The sequence below is a fragment of the Haliotis rubra genome, unplaced genomic scaffold (genome assembly GCF_003918875.1).
Source record: "Haliotis rubra isolate DU_JTF1 unplaced genomic scaffold, ASM391887v1 Scf103, whole genome shotgun sequence".
Taxonomy (NCBI): Eukaryota; Metazoa; Mollusca; class Gastropoda; order Lepetellida; family Haliotidae; genus Haliotis; species Haliotis rubra.
The window spans coordinates 1,443,681-1,465,961 of NW_025764926.1; the positions used below are offsets into that span (position 1 = coordinate 1,443,681).

Below are 22,281 nucleotides of genomic sequence, written 5' to 3' on the forward strand. Positions count from 1 at the left end.
ACATGTTCATATATCAAGAGGCACAAATGATTCCAACAAGGTCATACACTGCCCAAAGGTATACACAAACTTGTTGGCAAACTGACAGGGACACACAAAATACAACTGTTACTTTAACACTTTTCAGACATGGAGCAGACATATAGGTGACTAAATAATTTGTTCAAGAATCTCCACTGGGAGCTCTCACTAAAGATGGAAGATCTCACTTATGGTAAGACTGGGCTGGTAAAACTGGTGACAGCAGGCTGGGGATATTGGTGTGCTAAATTAAGTTGGTAACACTGAGCAGGTAACACTGGGTAGGTAACACTGGGTAGGTAACACTGGGCAGGTAACACTGGGCTGAGGCAACACTGGGCAGGTAACACTGGTTAGGTAATGTTGAGTAGGTAACATTGGATAGGTAACGTTGGTTAGGTAACACTGGGTAGGTAACACTGGGCAGGTAACAGTTGAATGGTGACATCAGGCAGGTAACATTGGGAAGGTAACACTGGGTAGGAAACACTGGACAGGTAACACTGGGCAGGTAGCATTAGGTAGGTAGCATTGGGCAGGTAACAGTGATATGGTGCCATCAGGCAGATAACATTGGGAAGGTAACATTGGGTAGGTAACATTGGGCATGTAACACTGGGTAGGTAACAGTGGAATGGTGACATCAGGCAGGTAACATTGGCTAGGTAACTTTGGGCAGGCAACTTTGGGTAGATAACATTGGGTAGGTAACAATGGGTAGGTAACAGTATAATGGTGACATCAGGCAGGTAACACTGGGCAGGTAACACTGGGCAGGTAACACTGGGTAGGTAACACTGGGCAGGTAACAGTTGAATGGTGACATCAGGCAGGTAACATTGGGAAGGTAACTTTGGGCAGGCAACTTTGGGTAGATAACATTGGGTAGGTAACAATGGGTAGGTAACAGTATAATGGTGACATCAGGCAGGTAACACCAGGCAGGTAACATTGGGCTTTTCTCCTAAGATAGGAAGCTCCCACATACAGGTCACAACGTATGGAGGTAAAACCCCGTTCATTGAACCTCAGACACTGACAGACACGTGATGAAGTCCCTCAGGACTTCCACTTCAGAAGTACATAACTATGGGCAACAGAACCAGTGCAATGCAAGGATGATGTATATATGGAGATAGATGTTGAAACAAGGCCAGGAATACAATTTGAATACTTTAACACATGCATAAAGTCAAACAATCTCTCCAGAGAAGATGCCCCCAGCAGTGCTGGAAGAGTGCACACAGTACTTTCTCCTGCCGTTCCATCATTACCATAGTACAACACATTGCAACCAAACGTACCTCTCCTAAATAATCATATCTTGTTACCTTCTCTTACACTCGCTCTAGCTCAAACTTCAACTCCAAGGAAATGTGTAGTTTAGTAGAGTACACAAGATAGCTGTTTTCATGAAAAATATAGCTACAAGCTTTCGTTCACTTCATTTACAGGTGCACATTATCCACTAGTAAATATTCTTGTCTGATTTATTTTTTATTTGAAATATAAAAAACATATTTCATGAAGGCAACAATAAAATGATAACTTGTTTGTTTAAATCAATGTTCCTGAATACTAATTTCATCTTCTTAAATTAATCATACTTTCATAACAACCTGTCCTTTGATGTTCACAAAACCACCAACATACGTTGTGTTCATCAGGCCCCAAACCCAGACTATCCCAAAATAAATATCTTCTGGCCTAAGGAGAAATTAATACTTCCGACCAAATCACCATGAAGTGGAAATAATGCCATGAAAACTCTTCAAGACTCCAAATTTCCACCAAATGCACCAATCACATGGTTCGATTTAATTTGTTATATCCACAATCTAGTCCATGAGCAATAACTGCTGAAGAAAGAAGCTCCATCACCGTAATAGCCAACTTGAGTTTGCTCATAAGTTCCCTCCTGATAATACCATACACCTTCAATCCATCATAATTCAGTCTGTTCAAAAACATCTGTCAGTGAGCAGCTCTACCCGGATAGCATTCGGAAAATATTACCGAGAAAACAACCTGATGTTGATATACGCCTTATTCTCCAATAAACCATTTACGTCAATATTATACCATTCCTACAACATCATGTCTTTGTGACGGTTACAACCGGAACTATTTTCAGGAAGGCTTAATGAGTGGTCCTATCATTCATATCACTTCATGGCTGACGAGTAAGTGTGAATGAAATCTCATCAATGCCCAGCACTTGGAGCATTATCCGTCCAAACCCTACAACCAAGCATGATCACAGTACACTGTTGGCTCTGGAAAATTGATAGAATTCTGTTAATTTTGGTAATATAAATCAATCTAGAACACTCGGGTCACATATTCTGGGTGATTAGTGGCAACAGTTTACATAAATTTCTATCCATCATTCCACGTCGCGTCTATAGATCTTTGGCACAAGCAGCCCAGAATGAGAGTGCTTACTTTAGAGATCAACTCTTTAGTTACGAAAAGCATTAACTGAAGAGCAATAAATTTCACACCAAAAATCTTGTTTATTGATACGAGAAACTGTTGAATAAAAAAGTATGGTGGCAGAATGAAAATTATTTCCATTGATTAACATTCGTTGGCAATCCTCATCCTTTTAATGACTAAAAATGACAGAAATACATATAAGTTTGCCATAAAGAAAGTTAGGAGATTCATTTGCAAGTGAGAAATATTTTATTAAGATATGTAACAATGATGGAGACGTTATTTGTGCTTTAATGGTTACAAAACAGTTTCTAAGATTTGGAAAAGAAACACTTTTCAATATTACACGAGAGACTATCAATTTTCTTATGAGCTGTGATAATCTACGAAACCGCTGCATGCATATGCATGAACCTGGAGACAAATTCTGATGTAAGTCTCTACAAAGAAAACTCATTAAATCCTGAGAAATGTTGTTTAGTGCGGCAGGGTTTATCCTTTAGCTTGGGTAAAAAATCTGTGATGCTCACGAGAGCATGGAGGTAAATGCATCCCGATGTAGCAGACAGCAGTCATAGAGTTATTGACCTTGTGCCAAGAAATGGCTTATTTTACACATGAAACATATTTCACGAACCATTTTCGGGAGTGGATGGGGATTGTAAGCTCCCCTGGGATGAAGCTTGAGGTGTTATTTGCATGAAATGTCCTTTATCCTGACTGAGAGACACATTTCAGACAAATCTGAGGCAAACTGAATTACCTTCTTTTGGTATGATGACTGTTTAAGGAAATTTAATCTGAAAATGGTAGCAAACATATGGGTATCCTACACAGATTAGTTTCAGCAACACATGTTTGATAATGTAAATGGAAATTTCTCATCAGTGTGAAACTGGTACAATCACTGCAGAAGATATTGCAGTTAACATAAACACATCATTTTAGAAGTGGAATGCTGCCAGTAATTGTCACCTGGTATCATCATACAGGTCGGTGTAAAACCAAGACTACAGCAGAAAAAGGTGAGTCAGTGAAGGTGTAAAACCAGGACTACAGTAGAGGAAGGTGTGTCTGTGAAGGTGTAAAACCAGGACTACAGTAGAGGAAGGTGTGTCTGTGAAGGTGTAAAACCAGGACTACAGTAGAGGAAGGTGTGTCTGTGAAGGTGTAAAACCAGGACTACAGCAGAAAAAGGTGAGTCAGTGAAGGTGTAAAACCAGGACTACAGTAGAGGAAGGTGAGTCAGTGAAGGTGTAAAACCAAGACTACAGCAGAAAAAGGTGAGTCAGTGAAGGTGTAAAACCAGGACTACAGTAGAGGCAGGTGAGTCTGTGAAGGTGTAGAACCAAGACTACAGCAGAGGAAGGTGAGTCTGTGAAGGTGTAGAACCAAGGCAACAGCAGAGGAAGGTGAGTCTGTGAAGGTGTAGAATCAAGACTACAGCAGAGGAAGGTGAGTCAGTGAAGGTGTAAAACCAAGACTACAGCAGAAAAAGGTGAGTTAGTATTGGTGTAAAACCAGGACTACAGTAGAAAAAGGTGAGTTAGTATTGGTGTAAAAACAGGACTACAGTAGAAAAGGTGAGGTTACAGTGAGTCAGTGTAAAAGTAAAACCAGTAAAACCAAGACTACAGCAGACGAAGGTGAGTCTGTGAAGGTGTAGAACCAAGGCAACAGCAGAGGAAGGTGAGTCTGTGAAGGTGTAGAATCAAGACTACAGCAGAGGAAGGTGAGTCAGTGAAGGTGTAAAACCAAGACTACAGCAGAAAAAGGTGAGTTAGTATTGGTGTAAAACCAGGACTACAGTAGAAAAAGGTGAGTTAGTATTGGTGTAAAACCAGGACTACAGTAGAAAAAGGTGAGTTAGTATTGGTGTAAAACCAAGACTACAGCAGAGGAAGGTGAGTCTGTGAAGGTGTAGAACCAAGGCAACAGCAGAGGAAGGTGAGTCTGTGAAGGTGTAGAAGCAAGACTACAGCAGAGGAAGGTGAGTCAGTGAAGGTGTAAAACCAAGACTACAGCAGAAAAAGGTGAGTTAGTATTGGTGTAAAACCAGGACTACAGTAGAGGAAGGTGAGTTAGTATTGGTGTAAAACCAAGACTACAGCAGAAAAAGGTGAGTTAGTATTGGTGTAAAACCAAGACTACAGCAGAGGAAGGTGAGTTAGTATTGGTGTAAAACCAAGACTACAGCAGAGGAAGGTGAGTCTGTGAAGGTGTAGAACCAAGGCAACAGCAGAGGAAGGTGAGTCTGTGAAGGTGTAGAACCAAGACTACAGCAGAGGAAGGTGAGTCTGTGAAGGTTGGTTAATGTCATAGTCAGCGATAGCAGGTTTTTGTCGACTGTGAGTTGGAGTCTGGCTAATAGGTAAATCACTTGTAGATAACATGAGAAACAGCTTCTGAATAAGGAGCTTATAGCATGAGAAACAGTGGTTGAAAGCAGAACCTTCAGTTGACAGTAGAAAAAGGATTGGTATATGAGCAGATATAAGCAGAGCCAATGGGAATTAGAAGTCAATAACATGAGAACCACTGGTTGATAGTATCTGGACCAGGGGTTTGATGTCATGTGAGGCAGTAGGGGTGATAAACTCACAGAGGATCACCTTCAAACTGAACACTAATGTCCTGCCCCAGGATTCCCAGTAACATCCTGGAGGATTACCTTCAAACTGAACACTAATATCCTGCCCCAGGATTCCCAGTAACATCCTGGAGGATCACCTTCAAACTGAACACTAATATCCTGCCCCAGGATTCCCAGTAACATCCTGGAGGATCACCTTCAAACTGAACACTAATGTCCTGCCCCAGGATTCCCAGTAACATCCTGGAGGATCACCTTCAAACTGAACACTAATATCCTGCCCCAGGATTCCCAGTAACATCCTGGAGGATCACCTTCAAACTGAACACTAATGTCCTGCCCCAGGATTCCCAGTAACATCCTGGAGGATCACCTTCAAACTGAACACTAATATCCTGCCCCAGGATTCCCAGTAACATCCTGGAGGATCACCTTCAAACTGAACACTAATATCCTGCCCCAGGATTCCCAGTAACATCCTGGAGGATCACCTTCAAACTGAACACTAATATCCTGCCCCAGGATTCCCAGTAACATCCTGGAGGAAACTGAACACCTTCAAACTGAACACTGAATAATATCCTGCCCCAGGATTCCCAGTAACATCCTGGAGGATCACCTTCAAACTGAACACTAATATCCTGCCCCAGGATTCCCAGTAACATCCTGGAGGATTACCTTCAAACTGAACACTAATATCCTGCCCCAGGATTCCCAGTAACATCCTGGAGGATTACCTTCAAACTGAACACTAATATCCTGCCCCAGGATTCCCAGTAACATCCTGATCCCTTCAGGATCACCTTCAAACTGAACACTAATATCCTGCCCCAGGATTCAACATCCTGGAGGATTACCTTCAAACTGAACACTAATATCCTGCCCCAGGATTCCCAGTAACATCCTGGAGGATTACCTTCAAACTGAACACTAATATCCTGCCCCAGGATTCCCAGTAACATCCTGGAGGATCACCTTCAAACTGAACACTAATATCCTGCCCCAGGATTCCCGGTAACATCCTGGAGGATTACCTTCAAACCAAACACTGATTCCTCCTCAACGATTTCCAGTCACATCATACAGGGTTATGTTCAAATTAAAACACAAATTTTAAGTCAAATTATCAAGCCCTCCAGCAATTCTTAAAAAGTACTTGATGTTCTCGATACTAATCCTGCTAATGTCAATGTGTTTGCCCTCAAAGGTGTATTTTATCAAAAAGTATGAACATTCTCTCAGTGCTTTAGATTTAATAACCTTACTAATCTTATTACATGGAGACGAGGACTTGGCCCAAATCAACTTAGCGACTATAAGTCACTATTTTATCATGAGAAGTGTATGTTCCCTTTATCCTGAATACCTATCTCTGCTTGGTCCTACAAGTGATGTCTCTTTGCATCTGTCTGCAACCTAAGACCAAGATGTTCAGCAGACAATACACTAGATTTTATTCAATCCAAATAAAAACTCACCACCAAAAAGGAACATTTTTTCCATGCTATTATCATGATGAAAATGAAGAAGATGATAACTATTTTGAGCAAGTTGGTGAGACCAAAACTACTTATGCCAATTTTGATGATGATGATGATGATGATAAGTTCACTTCGTCTTCATTACAACCTTCTTTCACATTATTCAATGACATCCGAGTAATACAAAGAAATCTTACGTAAACTTTCTTGGAGAGCAATTGGAATCGCCTTTTTTCAAAGACATGACTCTTTAACCACTCAGACACCTCGATGCCGATTAAAACACAGACCCAGACACAGGCCGGAAATGTATCAAATGTATTTTAGGCTAAGATTCTACTTAACTGTGACAGGGAATCAAATATAATTAAAGCCTTTAAAAGCAGTATCAGTGTTGTAAGCCATGAAGCCTTGTTTGAGTGGCATTCTGATTATGGTAGTTGATAAAGAAGAATAAGGTATTTGTAGAGGATAAGGCAGGAGCTGGCTGTAGCAGTGTTTCAGTGTTGAACTTAACACCATATCCAAGCAAGTTGACCGCCTCTGTGGTGTAGTGGTTAGAGCGTCCGCCCGCGGAGAGCGGAAGGTCGCGGGTTCGATCCCCGACTGCGTCATACCAAAAGACGTTAAAATATGGTACTTGTTGGTCCCTGCCTGGCGCTCGGCATTAATGGGTACAACAAGGACTGGTTGGCTTGGAGTCAGTATAATGTGTCTGAGTGGGGTATTCATGCTTCACTGGGGCATGGTATCTCAGTGGGCTAGCACTATAAAACCAGCTTAAGTCTGGGCTGGTACAAGCAGCCGCACATACACATACACACATGCACGTCATCATATGAGCGAAATATTCTCAAGCATGACGTTAAACCCAATTTCACCTCACCTCACCTCACCTCACCTCCAAGCAAGTTGCTGTGCAGACTCAGATACATGTCAGCTGACACAAAATTTGTATCTCTGTTTGTTTGTTGCTTAACACCACACTAAGCCAGCTATATAGTGTCGGTCTGTAAATAACCAAGTCAGGGCCAGACAATACAGTGATCAACATCATGAGCAATGATCTACACAATCAGGATACTTGTCAACCAAGTCAGTGAGCCTGACCACCCAATCCCGCCAGTTGCCTCTCACGACAAGCATGTGTTGCTTAGGCCAATTCTAACCCACTAGACTTGCTCTCAGGCTGTACTGAATGATAATTGCATGGTTGTCAGTGAGTTTATCCTTATAATAGACATGTCTAGATAAGCTGAACAGATACTTGTGGGGAATAGTTGTTCCTATCATATATATCATGAATATTATCATGTATATTATCAAGCAATTCTGCTTACACGTAATAATTATTGCCTTATAAGACTTGTGCAAGTCTACATCACAGACTGTTTGGAGATGTACATATTTATTTCTATATAACTCATATACCGATACCGCCACAGTTTTAGTGTTCTATATTTAAGCAGAAAATTAGTTGCAGCACTGTTGAAAAACACTCTGAGGTTGGAATCAGTACATATCTCATTCTTAAAGGACATGAAGCTAAGCTTGTCAGGAATTATCTCAACTGTGGTTGTGATCAAAATGTCATGAAGACCAGGAGATACCCTCCCAATATTTTCCTTGTCTACTGTTTGGCTGTTTCCATGGTGTGTACATCACTGGACCAAAGTAAACTGAGAGGAAACCAATTTGACAACTCATATCTAATCTGAATACACTGTAAATTGACCATGAACCAGTCAGTGTTGATGTTTGCATCTGTGGAGCTGATAATGGCTTGGTGGAGGATCATTCCATCTTTCAGCACCACATGTTGATGTCAAGTCAATGAGTGTGGGGGCAGAATGAGTGGGTGTTGCTTTATGTCACAGTCAGCAATAGTCATGCCAACCTGCAGATGCTGAAATTTGGGCAGGGCATACCATCACAGGGCAAGCCAATGGTTGACATCACAGGGCAATGGTTGACATCACAGGGCAATGGTTGACATCACAAATCAATGGTTGACATCACAGGGCAATGGTTGACATCACAGGGCAATGGTTGACATCACAAATCAATGGTTGACATCACAGGGCAATGGTTGACATCACAGGGCAATGGTTAACATCACAGGGCAATGGTTGACATCACAGATCAATGGTTGACATCACAGGGCAATGGTTGACATCACAAATCAATGGTTGACATCACAGGGCAATGGTTGACATCACAGGGCAATGGTTGACATCACAGATCAATGGTTGACATCACAAGTTAAACCAATGGTTGACATCACAGGGCAATGGTTGACATCACAGATCAATGGTTGACATCACAAGTTAAACCAATGGTTGACATCACAGGGCAATGGTTGACAATGGTTGACATCACAAGTTAAACCAATGGTTGACATCACTGGGCAATGGTTGACATCACAAGGTAAACCAATGGTTGACATCACAGGGTAAACCAATGGTTGACATCACAAGGTAAACCAATGGTTGACATCACAAGGTAAACCAATGGTTGACATCACAGGGCAATGGTTGACATCACAAGGTAAACCAATGGTTGACATCACAGGGCAAACCAATGGTTGACATCACAAGGTAAACCAATGGTTGACATCACAGGGCAATGGTTGACATCACAAGTTAAACCAATGGTTGACATCAGAAGGTAAACCAATGGTTGACATCACAGGGAAATGGTTGACATCACAAGTTAAACCAATGGTCGACATCACAGGGCAATGGTTGACATCACAAGTTTAACCAATGGTTGACATCACAGGGCAAACCAATGGTTGACATCACAAGGTAAACCAATGGTTGACATCACAGGGCAATGGTTGACATCACAAGGTAAACCAATGGTTGACATCACAAGGTAAACCAATGGTTGACATCACAGGGCAAACCAATGGTTGACATCACAGGGCAATGGTTGACATCACAAGGTAAACCAATGGTTGACATCACAAGGTAAACCAATGGTTGACATCACAGGGCAAACCAATGGTTGACATCACAAGGTAAACCAATGGTTGACATCACAGGGCAATGGTTGACATCACAAGGTAAACCAATGGTTGACATCAGAAGGTAAACCAATGGTTGACATCACAAGTTAAACCAATGGTTGACATCACAAGGTAAATCAATGGTTGACATCACAGGGCAATGGTTGACATCACAAGTTAAACCAATGGTTGACATCACAGGGCAAGCCAATGTTTGACATCATATGACAAGCCAATGTTTGACATCACAGGGTAAACCAATGGTTGAGATCATATTGCAAGCCAATGGTTGACATCACCGGACATGCCAATGGTTGACATCACAGGGCAAGCCAATGTTTGACATCACAGGGTAAACCAATTGTTGAGATCATATCGCAAGCCAATGTTTGACATCACCGGACATGCCAATGGTTGAGATCATATTGCCAGCCAATGGTTGACATCACAGGATAAACCAATGGTTGACATCACAGGGTAAACCAATGGTTAACATCACAGGACAAACCAATGGTTGACATCACAGGGTAAACCAATGGTTGACATCACAGGGTAAACCAATGGTTGAGATCATTAGAGAGATGACAGAGCACCACGCACTTCAACCTGATCCCCATTTCACATGGGGGACTGTCATAAAATTCTGACTCAGCATCCCAGCGATGATCAAATATTGAAAGCATGTTTGAAAATGCATTTTTTTAAAAGTATGATAATTTAAGGTCTCTACTGTCTCAGTCTCTGACGTGGTGTATTTAATGCCCAACTGCTTGAATGTTCAGGCATAATATGCTTATCAGAAGAAGTTAAACAACAGATTCTGTCATATTACCACAGTGAATCTGCCATGCTTTGACAGATGAAGTACTGTAACATCGGTTCTTAAATACCAGCCATGACAGATTAACTAGTGTAACATGAAAGAATTAAGTGTCCTAACTTCTTTTGAGTAATATAGTTGCGTCATATCTAATGAAGCCTTACAAGGATTTCCTGTTGTGTCAGTATTTCCTCTTTCCTCAAACGAAGTAGTTTCCATTGATTGTCTGAATGTCTCTCATTACTTGAGCAAAGACGATCCATGCTTTAAGTATACAAAGAGGACCACTTGGTTTAAAAGCCAATTTAACATTCCATCTGGAGGCCTTCTCAGAATAAATGCCACATAACTCGTTAGCTTGTTAAAGAACTGACATTTCTTCTTGTAATGGAATGGATATAAACTTTAAAGATGAGGTTTAGATGTCTTATCATTGATTTTAAACTTTGTAATTTATGATTCCTAAATATAACATATGTTACTTCTTAATTTTACATTTGAAACTTTTAAGTAAGGTACATTAAATTGCTTTGAAGTTAAATTTGAAGTGTCAAACTAAAGAACTGTACTGTAGTTTAACAAACTTTCTCATCCTCTGAAATTTTGTTTTCTATAATAAACAGAGATCTACTAATGTGCATGGGATACCCGAAAAACATGCTACACATAAGGAATGAGGGTCAAGATCGGGTATGAACTTTTGGCATTGGACACACTTGTTTTTAGTCATATCTTCCTGAAAAACTAAGGAAAAAAGGGCGGGAAAATAAAGCAACATAGAACATAAAATAATATAAATACGATTGTCCGTCGGACCAAATGTCGACACCACTAACCTACTACGATGAATCTAGTGCAGAAGGCTGTGTAAAGTTGAAAATTTTTCACTTCACTTCTGTACGTGTTGACTGTAGTGCATACAGAAAACTTGTGAGGTTTTCAAACAGACAATAGGATGACGTCATGTCAAGGGGAGGTAACTCTTGGGGTTAAGAGAGTAAGCCTACCAATAGGGATAGCTATGACTTAGGGTTTAAAATTTTTCATTTTATTTTCTGTATGTGACTGTGGGAACCACAGAATTAAGGCAACCATAATCCAGAGGGAAAGTTTACGCTTATAATTTTTGTTTTCTATAAATTTGAACAAGAACAATCTTGATTGCTGGGGACCTGATTATTCTCCAACATCCCAGGTCATGAGTAATGGGAGTGAGTTGGGTTTAATTCCAATTCTATCAGACAGTTGGTATGAATAATATTATAGCCTGCCAATTAATATTAACATTAGTGTTACCACTTCCACAAAACCAACAGGTACATGGGGACAATCAGGGGATTGTATTCTAGGAGAGTCTGAGATTTGAGAGCCATGATCAGATTGGTTTGTTTGTTGTTAAACGCCACACTCAGCAATATTCCCGCTATATGGTGGCGGTCTGTAAATAATCAAGTCTGGGCCACACAATCCAGTGATCAACAGCGTGAACATTGATCTACGCAACTGGGATGCGATGACATGTGTCAACCAAGTCAACGAGCTTGACCACCTGAACCCGTTGCCTCTTACGACAAGCATGGGTTACTGAAGACCAATTCTAACCCCGATCTTCAAAAGTGCCATGATCATAGGATCCAGTCACAGAAAAGTGCCATAACTCTGTATGTGTTTCATGTTGATGAGAGGAAGGTTATTTACTCACCTCATACAGTGCCATATGATTGGCAAACGGAGATTCCGGGTCCTCGGCATCAGCCAGAGGTATCTGGTCCTTGGAAAGGTGGGCATTATCTCCTGAAAAAACAGACAAAATCCGTCAACACTTGCTCCACCTCAACGAAAAATGACAAATCATAATCACACCATTTTGGCAGGTTCAAACATAGTTGGATCAAGGATGCTGAAAGAGAAAGGAATGAAGATGAAGAGGTTACAACTGTGCTTCCTAGAGGTATCTGGTCCTTTGATAAGTGGGCATTGTCTGCAGAAATAACAATCACAATCAGTCTACGCTTGCTCAACCGCAGTGAATAACTTCAACATTTTGAAGAAAAATGAGAAATCATAATCACATCATTCTGGCAAGCTCAAACATAGATGAATCAAGGGAGCTGAAAGAGAAAAGAATGAAGATGCAGAGGTTACAACTCTGCTCCCCATAACAAGTTGAGATGCATTTTGGAAAGGTGCCACTTTGAACATTATTTATTACAGTATGTCAGTTTGATCAAGGAGAAAAACCAAAGCACTTCTTCACTTATGTCTAGATCTCCTAATCCAGTGCCTGAGGAGGAGATAATATCATCATATATAATGCTCAATGATTCTGCTATTGATGACATTAGAATATATCCAATCTACCCAAATACGGGCATGTGCTCATCTTACTGAAGTCAAATGATCAAACAGACTAGCTGAATGGGATAGTGTGAATCATACATATGTTATTCTTCAACATCTTCCTGTTCATTCACAAAGTTCATCAAATTCTTAGCTCAAAAGTGCAACTGCTTTGAACATTTTGAGACAAAGCCTTTCCATATTCATAAGAAAACCCTGCTAAAAGCAATAATTCTGAGTACACCTGTTCCACTAGTAACACCTGTCACAAACACATGCAAAGGCGAAACAATCAATGACCTTCCAGAACAGGGGAACATAGGAATGGTTCTCAAAACTCATAATCAGGACACATCCTGGGTTCAAAGCCATGATGAACAAGATTCAGGGAAGTCAGCCTGCACAGGAATATATTTAATGCCAACAACAACAAGCTATAAATCATATTACCTGAGCATGAAGACGCTATGATGGAATACACATACTCAGGGATTTATGTACATCACTTCATTTTCTTTCCTCAACAGTAAAGAGTACTTTCACATCTTCCAGAAGTATTGATGACATTAGAATACAGCAATACAGGTATGGTTCTGACAACCAAAACTTATATTCAGGACAAAGTTTGGATTGAAACCCATGATGACCTGGGATGACTCAGGGAAGTACCGGTAAGTCTACACAGAAATATATCTATTGCCAACAACAAAAATTTGTGAAGATATTGTAATGGCATACACATACTCAGAGATTCATGTAAATCATTTAATTTACATTCTTCTTCAGTAAAGACTACTTCTAGATTTTCCACAAGTACCAAGTGTCTATAAGAAATGTGTAACTGATGTGAGACAATCTTGGAAACATCCCAGAAGATTACTGTGAACTTGGCACCATTCAAGTTTTCAAAGTACTTGATCTGTGTTGTGCTAGTTTTACTTGGAGTCAACACCACGTAGAATACAGGCAGAACTGAATCTTGAAGTGAGTGAGTTTCACCCAACTCATTTAGATAACGCTAAACAATTACAGCTCGTATCCTAAGGAATGTCAGGACTTTGTGACAAGTTCTTCAGGCTACCATGATGCCTCAACATCTTCCATAGCTATAAATCAATCAAACATAAAAATGAAAAAAAATAGACATCAGAGTTGCATGCACTTTTGTATTCTCAGGAAAAATCACTGGAACAAATAAACTATATGATTTTTTTAGTTTCCTTGTGAACATCTTTGTCAACAAATGTTTAGCACAATTTCATCTTTTATCCTGTTTTGGCCAACAAGTTTTGGTTTAGAAAATCTCAGTTCCAGACCAGCGACATTTCAGAATTATTAAGAATAAAACATGCATTTTCCATTTGATGCCCATAATTGTTCTTGAAGGATTCTAGTTGTCTGAAGATCAACTGAAAGCTTTGGTCAAAGATCAATCTTTCCATAAGATACCATCATGTTAAAAAGCATCAAAGTGTCAAATATTGAGCGGAATTACATCTGATTTACTTGACCACACAGAACTTTGCTTGACTTGGGCTTCAGGCTAGTGTTTATGTTGCTGAGTGGAGCCTTGCAAGCCAGCAGCTGATAATCACAGCCACACATTATGTCTCCAGCAACGTGTCATGACATGTGTATATCTATACATATATATACCCTGTATTCGAATTAGAAAATAGAATTTAAGGGTCTATAGCTTTCTTTTATACACATGTGTCAAAAGTTCAATATGCTTGTGGGTCAAACACAAAAGCAGTAAATTCTGAAGAGCCCAGGAGTATTAATATTCACCGCCGTATGATCTAAATGATGTCATGCATGGTCATACCATTATACTCAGCCTTGCAATCATTCAAAAGTCTTCACAAAGGAAATCTAGTGTAAGTAAATGTTCTATTTTAGAAGTAACATGCCACTCAAAGTGATTTTGTTCGACTGTTTACACAATGAGAACCCTGATAAAGATATGCTGTTGAAGTTTCAAGTCAACTCGACATTGTACAGACTACTAGCTACACAACACATTGTGAGGACACAATATGAAGCTTGTGCCACTTGACAGGGGCGTTGGGGTAACTGAGGGGTTGAAGTGTTTGCTCTTTACGCTAAAGACCCAGGTTTAATTCCCCACATGGGTACAAGGTATGAAACCCATTTCTGGTGTCCCCTTCTATGATATTGCTGGACTAACAAGCCTTAAACCATACCCACTTGACAATGGTGGTGATGATGCAATACATCTAAAGGGAGACAATCATGTCTGACATATGCAATCTGTAAGCACTTGACGTGACAGTTGTTATTAAATGTTCGACACTTCTGGGCACCCATAATGCCCAGCACATAATTTATTGTTGGGAGTGAGTGAGTTTAGTTTTACGCCGCACTCAGCAATATTCCAGCTACATGGCGGCGGTCTGTAAATAATCAAGTCTGGACCAGACAACCCAGTCATCAACAACATGAGCATCGATCTGCGCAATAGAAAACCAATGACATGTGGCAACCAAGTCAACGAGTCTGACCACTCGATCCCGTTAGTTGCCTCTTACGTCAAGCATGGGTTACTGAAGATCAGTATTCTAACCTGGACCTTCATGGGTAATTTATTGTTTGAAAAACAAAATCATACAATTTGGGTCAGACAATCCAGTGATTGACGTCATGAGCAACAGTCTACAATACTGGAATATAATGACATTCATCAATATGTCACCAAGCCAAACAAACAATCCTTAGTGGCCTCCTAAGTCTGAGTTAACAGCATATGAACAGACAACGCCAGAAATGTTTGGTTATTACGAAAGACTTCCATTACATAATGCTCTAAATGGTACTTTAAATCTACTAACTTTGTTTTGTGAGATAATATAATATTGCCTTCACTGAAATGCTCCTTCAAACTTAATTAACCTTCTTGAAACAAATACTCCCCTCAACGCAGTAAAGCAATACAATACTCAAATTGAACATCATGTTATGAAGAATTCTCAAACTTTCACAGCTGATGACCAGTAAAACTTGTTGAGCAGGCAACGCTTATTTTTAACACTGCTAATTTTAAACTTGGGATATATTCAACATGGAAGTAAATAAGCTCACACGGCTATAATTCTGTACTGCCTGTTGGGTCTAGAATCAATATTGACTGACGTTGCCCAATACCAGCTGATTGCTTATAGTATATATATACAGGTCTAGTCAGGATAACCAAATGTGCATGGCCCTCAACATGTATAATGTAATTTCAAACCTTAACGGACCAGCATGACTGGAATGTGTTCTACTTGAATCTCATATCTGAAAAAAAGTTTTGAAATTTTCAAGATCTTTCTCACTTTCAAAGTCCCTTTTTGACATGCAAATTAGAAAGTATAGAGTCAAATGACAATCTTCATTCATGGAAATCTGAAAGGAGAGCATCCAGAATCTTCATTGAAATTTATTTTACATTCAGATATCCAAACAAAAATTCTATGATTCTATAGAAGTAACTTTTCCCATTCATTACTAAAAAACCCTCTGAGTTTGACTCTGATTTGTGTGCAAGAACACCCATTCATAAATGGCACAGCCCATATATGGATTCCTTATGATGAAAAGTTTAGGTGAAACACTTCTTGTAACAATATCACTACATAATACTCTTGAGGAACATGATGCACAGGATGCTGCAACTGATGCAGTTAGATCCCTTGACTGTTAATGTGGTAAGAGGCCACTAGGGGGAGCTGTGCTGGGTGCAGGAGTCCTTCATCATCAGTACAAGCACACCTTTCACTGATGTTGCTATTCTCATCCTTCACTATTGCCTTATGCTAATTGCTTTGTCAAAGACTGTTCGTCTGAAAGATTCTCTGATAAAACCCCTATGAGTCTGCAAATATCGATGGGGAATCAGCCAGGTGAATTTTACTGAAATGGCAAATATGATGACATCACACTATTGTTGTTAAAAGTTGATTCTGATCCAGGAATTCACTGGCTATTTCAAATGTGCATATTAACGAGGAAAACTGAGTCATATAGGTCATCACGTAAATCTACAGCTGCAATATCAACCATAATATGGCTTAAATGGGGGCTTGTTGATTATCTCCATGCAAAATAACAGATTTTCATGATTTCTCCATTATTTAACACTGCAAAGTATTTGAACGTGAAAAAGAACGGTGCCTGTCACAGTGACCATATTGTGAAACACAATTTGGGTTTTGATATGATGGGTCAAGCCTGAGTACAGTAGGTCCAATCCTCAAAGAAAATATGATACTTTGTGCAGAGTTACCTCCCTTAGGGATACCAGATCATGGTTTGAATCCAAGCATGATTGAATTATGTTTCAAGGTTTGTCAGCACCATACCATGTTGATGGGTTTTTCTGAAGAAGTAATCATTTGAGATCTGAATCACTTCAGATTTTTCTGCTACAACATCTGACATGGCATAGAGGTGAAATACTGCAGCACAATATCTTCTTACTTTACTCTGGGTTAGATGTAAAGTTGTAATGTAGGGTTATCAAGGCGGGCACAAATGACGGAAAACAACATCCCATGAATCAATGAAAACCATTTCTTTTCAATTACAAACTATTCAAAAACAAACTCTAATCAATAAGCAAGAAAGTTTCCAAAACAAACTGTCAGTATTATTGTTAAGCTGCCCACAAAGGATCCACAAGAGCTGGAAATGTCTCGATCACAGACCCAACACCCTCCTCGATGATATCATTAAATATCTATAAATCATATAAATCAATACATCCCTCAACATGCTGACTGTATTACCCGGCAAGCGCTGATGGATCACCACTTGAAATATCTCAATCCTGTTCTTTACAGGTAATGGGACGTATTTTATTATTTTGACTGAAACTGGAATCAAAGTCAATGTCTTACACACTGGTGCACTGCTAGTTCATAACCATGTTTAATACCTTCCTCACGAGGCTGCCACCAGAATTTTAGATCCAAGCCTAGGTTTATTGAATATACACACAATGGCAATGCGTGACAAGTTGTGGCATGACATGCTTGTCACAGAAAGAGCCTGCGTCTGCTTGCATAATGCACTGAACTTGCAATCATGGGCAAAGACTGCGTGCACTACAAGATCCAACTACTATAACAATATTGGCAAACCTCTGGGTCTTTGGGTTAAAAACACCAGCCAAACCTATCAACGAAGTATTTCTAATACTCTTTACATTGGCTAACATAAAGTCTATGAAGTATTTTCACACAGCGCAAATCTCTAATGTAAAATTATTTTTGCTGATGCTCAACTTTCTCAAAAATAAATCAACTGGTGAATAAAACGATCAGAGCTGATCGAGTGAGTGAGTGAGTGAGTTTAGTTTAGTTTAATGTTATGCCTTTTAGCAATATTCCAGCAATACCACAGTGGGGGAAACCAGAAATGGGCTTTACAAGATGTACCTTATGTGGGAAATCAAACCCAGGTCTTGGCATGACGAGCCATTGCTTTAACCACAAGGCTACCCCACCGCCCCCTGAGAGCTGATCAAGGTGACTAGATTTGCCTTGTGTTAATCTAGGTTGGTTTCGGTTTCACAAAATACAAATAATCCCAAATCATGGTGCAGGACTAAACTTTACCATCTGCTAAATATTTTTATGTGAAGGTGCATGGATACTTTTAAACGGAAATCTGCAAACATGCTCCAAATGTTAAAGCATTTATATTGCCATTTAATGCATGGTTACTTTAACCTTATGATAAGAATTGAATCTGACAATGACTTAACTATAATAATACAGTGAGGTATTTCAGTGAATGATGTATATTAAGTCACCTAATGCTCCCCTTTGCTAAGTAATGTCTTGTAATATAATGACAATAAAAATGTTATATGTTTAAGAGATTTTAATATGTTCCATGCCTCAAGGGACTCTATGTGTATAAACTGTGAAAAAAACCCACTTTAAATCACATTTTCCTGACAGTTTAACAAAATAATATCAATTTGATATCTAAAACATTTGATGGTGAGGTGAAATGGAGTTTAATGTCGTACTTGAGAATATTTCGCTTATATGACGACGTGCATGCATGTGTATGTGTATGTGCGGCTGCTTGTACTAGCCCAGACTTAAACTGGTTTAATAGTGCTAGCTCACTGAGACACCATGCCGCAGTGAAGCATGAATACCCCACTCAGACACAGTATACTAACTCCAAACCGACCAGTCCTTGTTGTACCCATAAAGGCGACCAACAAGAGACCAACAAGTACCACATTTGAACATCTCTTGGTATGACGCGGCCGGGGATCGAACCTACGAACTTCAGCTCTCCGGGCGGACGCTCTAACCACTATACCACGGAGGCAGTCCTAAAACATTTGAAGTTGTTGGACAAAATAGCTGACTCATGATCAATTCTGACTGCTAGCTCCTGGTTTGGCAGTGATAAATGCACCATATACAAACCCACTACAAATAATGAATAAGTCTGGTTACCATTACAATACAATATTCATGCAGTGGGAATTTATTGAAAGTAAGCTATTATTTTTGTTTGATACACATATAGAGAAGGCATTGCATGAGACCTGACTCTCCATAACATATCTGACTCAAGGACATCGGTGGACACCTTTCAAGGACAGCGATCAAAGAATGAGTGAGTCAGCTTTTAATGCCGGTTTTCACAAAAAAGTGATCTACACATTGCACCCATGTTGGGCTTCGAACTCAGTTTGATGGGGCAGAGGGTTAGCCTAGTGGTTGAAGTATTTGTTCAACGACAAATTTCCCATTCAATTCCCCACATAGGTACAATGTTTGAAGCCCATTTCTGGTGTCCCCTGCTGTGATACTGCTGGAATATTGCTAAAGTAACGTAAAGGCATATTCATTCACTTACTCTTTGGTTTGAAGGACAAACACTTTGTCCACTAGGCTACCAAGATGTCTTCTGATGAAAGGATATTGGTAAAATCCAGTCACAGTCCGTATCCGACTGCACTGACCAACTGAAACACCTATTTAGTTGGAAATGAATAATTCATTACGTGGTGATTGGTTCCATTGCCACTGTGCCCGACTTGTTACCTGAAGCCCATAATCTCTCGGCCCCTGCAAACACCAGTAATTGGAACAAAAGGTAGTCGAAATTAACCCTGTGCACCAGACGGACATAATCACCATTCCTAGCCTGGATTATGGATTTCCAGTTGGAGGAGTAATAGGCATTGATATGATGAAGAACTTCTCCCAGATCATTTAAGGAAAAGGGTTGTCTTACGTCAGCATGGGACAGGAGTTGGACTACAGTCACTATATCTAAGTTCATGTCAGTCTTTTTTACCTGATGCACTAATGGCTGGTAGTATGAGCATCGTTTCAATGATCTGGCCTCAGACAACGTAGTGGTTGATAGTTTGAGCATCATTTCTATGATCTGGCCTCAATCAGACAAACCAGTGGATAATAGTATAAGCAATGATTTCACCAATCAAGGCATGTTTATATGTACCATAACACATTGCACAAAACTATCCTAGCGCTAGTCCTAAATTCCATATGTTAACAAAGGCTTACAATAGTCGTGGCGCTGTTATTGCTCAGTGCAATGGACCAGTACCATCCCTATTTTGAAAATGATTCTTTTTTCCCATTGGTCGAAGTCATGCTTGAAGATACAGGTATAGGCTGACATGGTTTCACACAATCAATGGACACTGGGACAGTTGAGCCTTGTCAGTCTTGGTATGGGAATCTATCAGTGTAATGCACAAGCCTATAAAATTTGATGGTCACCACATAAAATAATTTGAGGTCCCTTTAAAATGAAACCATCTGATGTCCTTAAGAAATGCAAAGTGAATCCACTTTTAAAGTACATTGATATCTATGAACAGATTATGACAAACTGATTTGACAGGAGCCAGTCGACGGAGAATGAGCACAGTGATCAAAAACTGACAGAGCCCATCAATCATCCCAAACACTTCAGACTGATATAAATGAGAGAACTGTCAAAATTCTGAATGTTCTGAATTTTTGTTGCGTTAAAGATGGATCGCACATCTATTCCTGATATCATGCCTCATAGTTATGGAGAGATGGGGGTAGCTTAGTAGCTACAGCATGGGCTCATCACACCAATTCTCTGGGTTCAGTTCTCAAGGCATACAATTTGTGTATCCTATTGTGATTTGGGGTTAGAAGTCATCCCCAGCAACCTATGCTGGTTGGGTAGCCTAGTAGTTAAAGTGTTTGCTCGTCAAGCTGAAGACCTGGGTTTGATTCCCCACATGGGTTCAATGTGTGAAGCCCATTTCTGGTGTCCCTTGCCGTGATATTGCTGGAATATTGCTAAAAGCGGCGTAAAACTAAACTCACTCACTCACTATGCCAGTTGTGCAAAGTGATTGTTTGGTTGGTTTGTTGTTTAACGCCACTCTCAGCAATATTCCAAATGTGGATCACATAAAAACTGCCAGAAAGGTATGTAAATGTATTTTTGACAAATAACTTAATGTCCTGTGTACCTTTCGCAATAAGATCATTGATAATTTTTTGCAGTAATGTTTGTTTGTTGTTTAACGCCAAACTCAGTAATATTCCAGCTATATGGCAGTGGTCTTAATAAACGAACCAGGACCAAACAATCCAGTGATTGACAACATGATCGTTGATCTATGCAATTGGGATATGATGACCTGTGTCAACCAAGTCAGCGAGCCTGACCACCGAATCCCGTTAGTTAGTTAGGCTCCTTAAGCTTAATTCTGATCTCAATCTTCATGGGTCTGTGTGAAGTGGCTTAATGGGTCAAGTGGTCAGGCTTGATGACATGGCAGTGTTAATGTACCTCATTGGTGGGAGATGATTGGTTTAATTCCTCCATCAGTTACAGCCTGGCAATGAGTAGCTGTACAAAGGGGGTGTGTGCAGCTTTAAGCAACAAACAAACAAACAAAGAGTGAGTGAGTGAGTGAGTGAGTGAGTGAGTGAGTGAGTGAGTGAGTGAGTGAGTGAGTGAGTGAGTGAGTGATGTTGGTGGGGTAGTGAGTGAGTGAGTGAGTGAGGAATCGTTGGCGGGGATACCAGAAATGTGAGACAACGAACCCGGGTCTTCGGCGAGACAAGCAAACGCCTTAACCACTAGGCTACCCCACCGCCCAACAAACAAAGAAACGTATGATGTAGATTTGTGTGTGAAAGTCATCATCAGTATCCACTGTAAGTGATTAGAACAAAATGTCATCCAATCTACCAGAATGTCAAACGATTTCCATTAATGATGTACTGAGCTTAATGAATCTTTTTAAGGATGGCACGTTTCACACACTGAATGTCAGTGGAATGAAGTCTGTGTCTGTGTCACTATACCCACCAAGATTTCAACTTTGGCTTCACTGAGTGAGTGAGTGAGTGAGTGAGTGAGTGAGTGAGTGAGAGGAGTGGGTGGGTGGGTGGGTGGGTGGGTGGGTGAGTGAGTGAGTGAGTGAGTGAGTGAGGAGTGAGTGGGTGGGTGAGTGAGTGAGTGAGTGAGTGAGAGGAGAGTCTCAGGTATACATCACTTTGACTGACCAACTATAAGG

General features: G+C 40.2%; 1 protein-coding gene across 10 annotated transcripts in view; it reads right to left on the reverse strand.

The window, feature by feature from the left end:
* The window catches only part of LOC124272215 (solute carrier family 12 member 4-like), a 180,705-nt gene that overhangs the window by 55,843 nt on the left and 102,581 nt on the right, over window positions 1-22,281 (reverse strand). For all 10 annotated transcript variants that reach the window (XR_006897286.1, XM_046707425.1, XM_046707417.1 and 7 more), the window contains one exon: window positions 12,067-12,158. Coding sequence is in view for 9 of the 10 variants with exons in the window: in XM_046707425.1 (XP_046563381.1) it covers window positions 12,067-12,158 (92 nt within the window). In the remaining variant the exon portion in view is untranslated. The remainder of the gene's footprint in view (window positions 1-12,066; window positions 12,159-22,281) is intronic.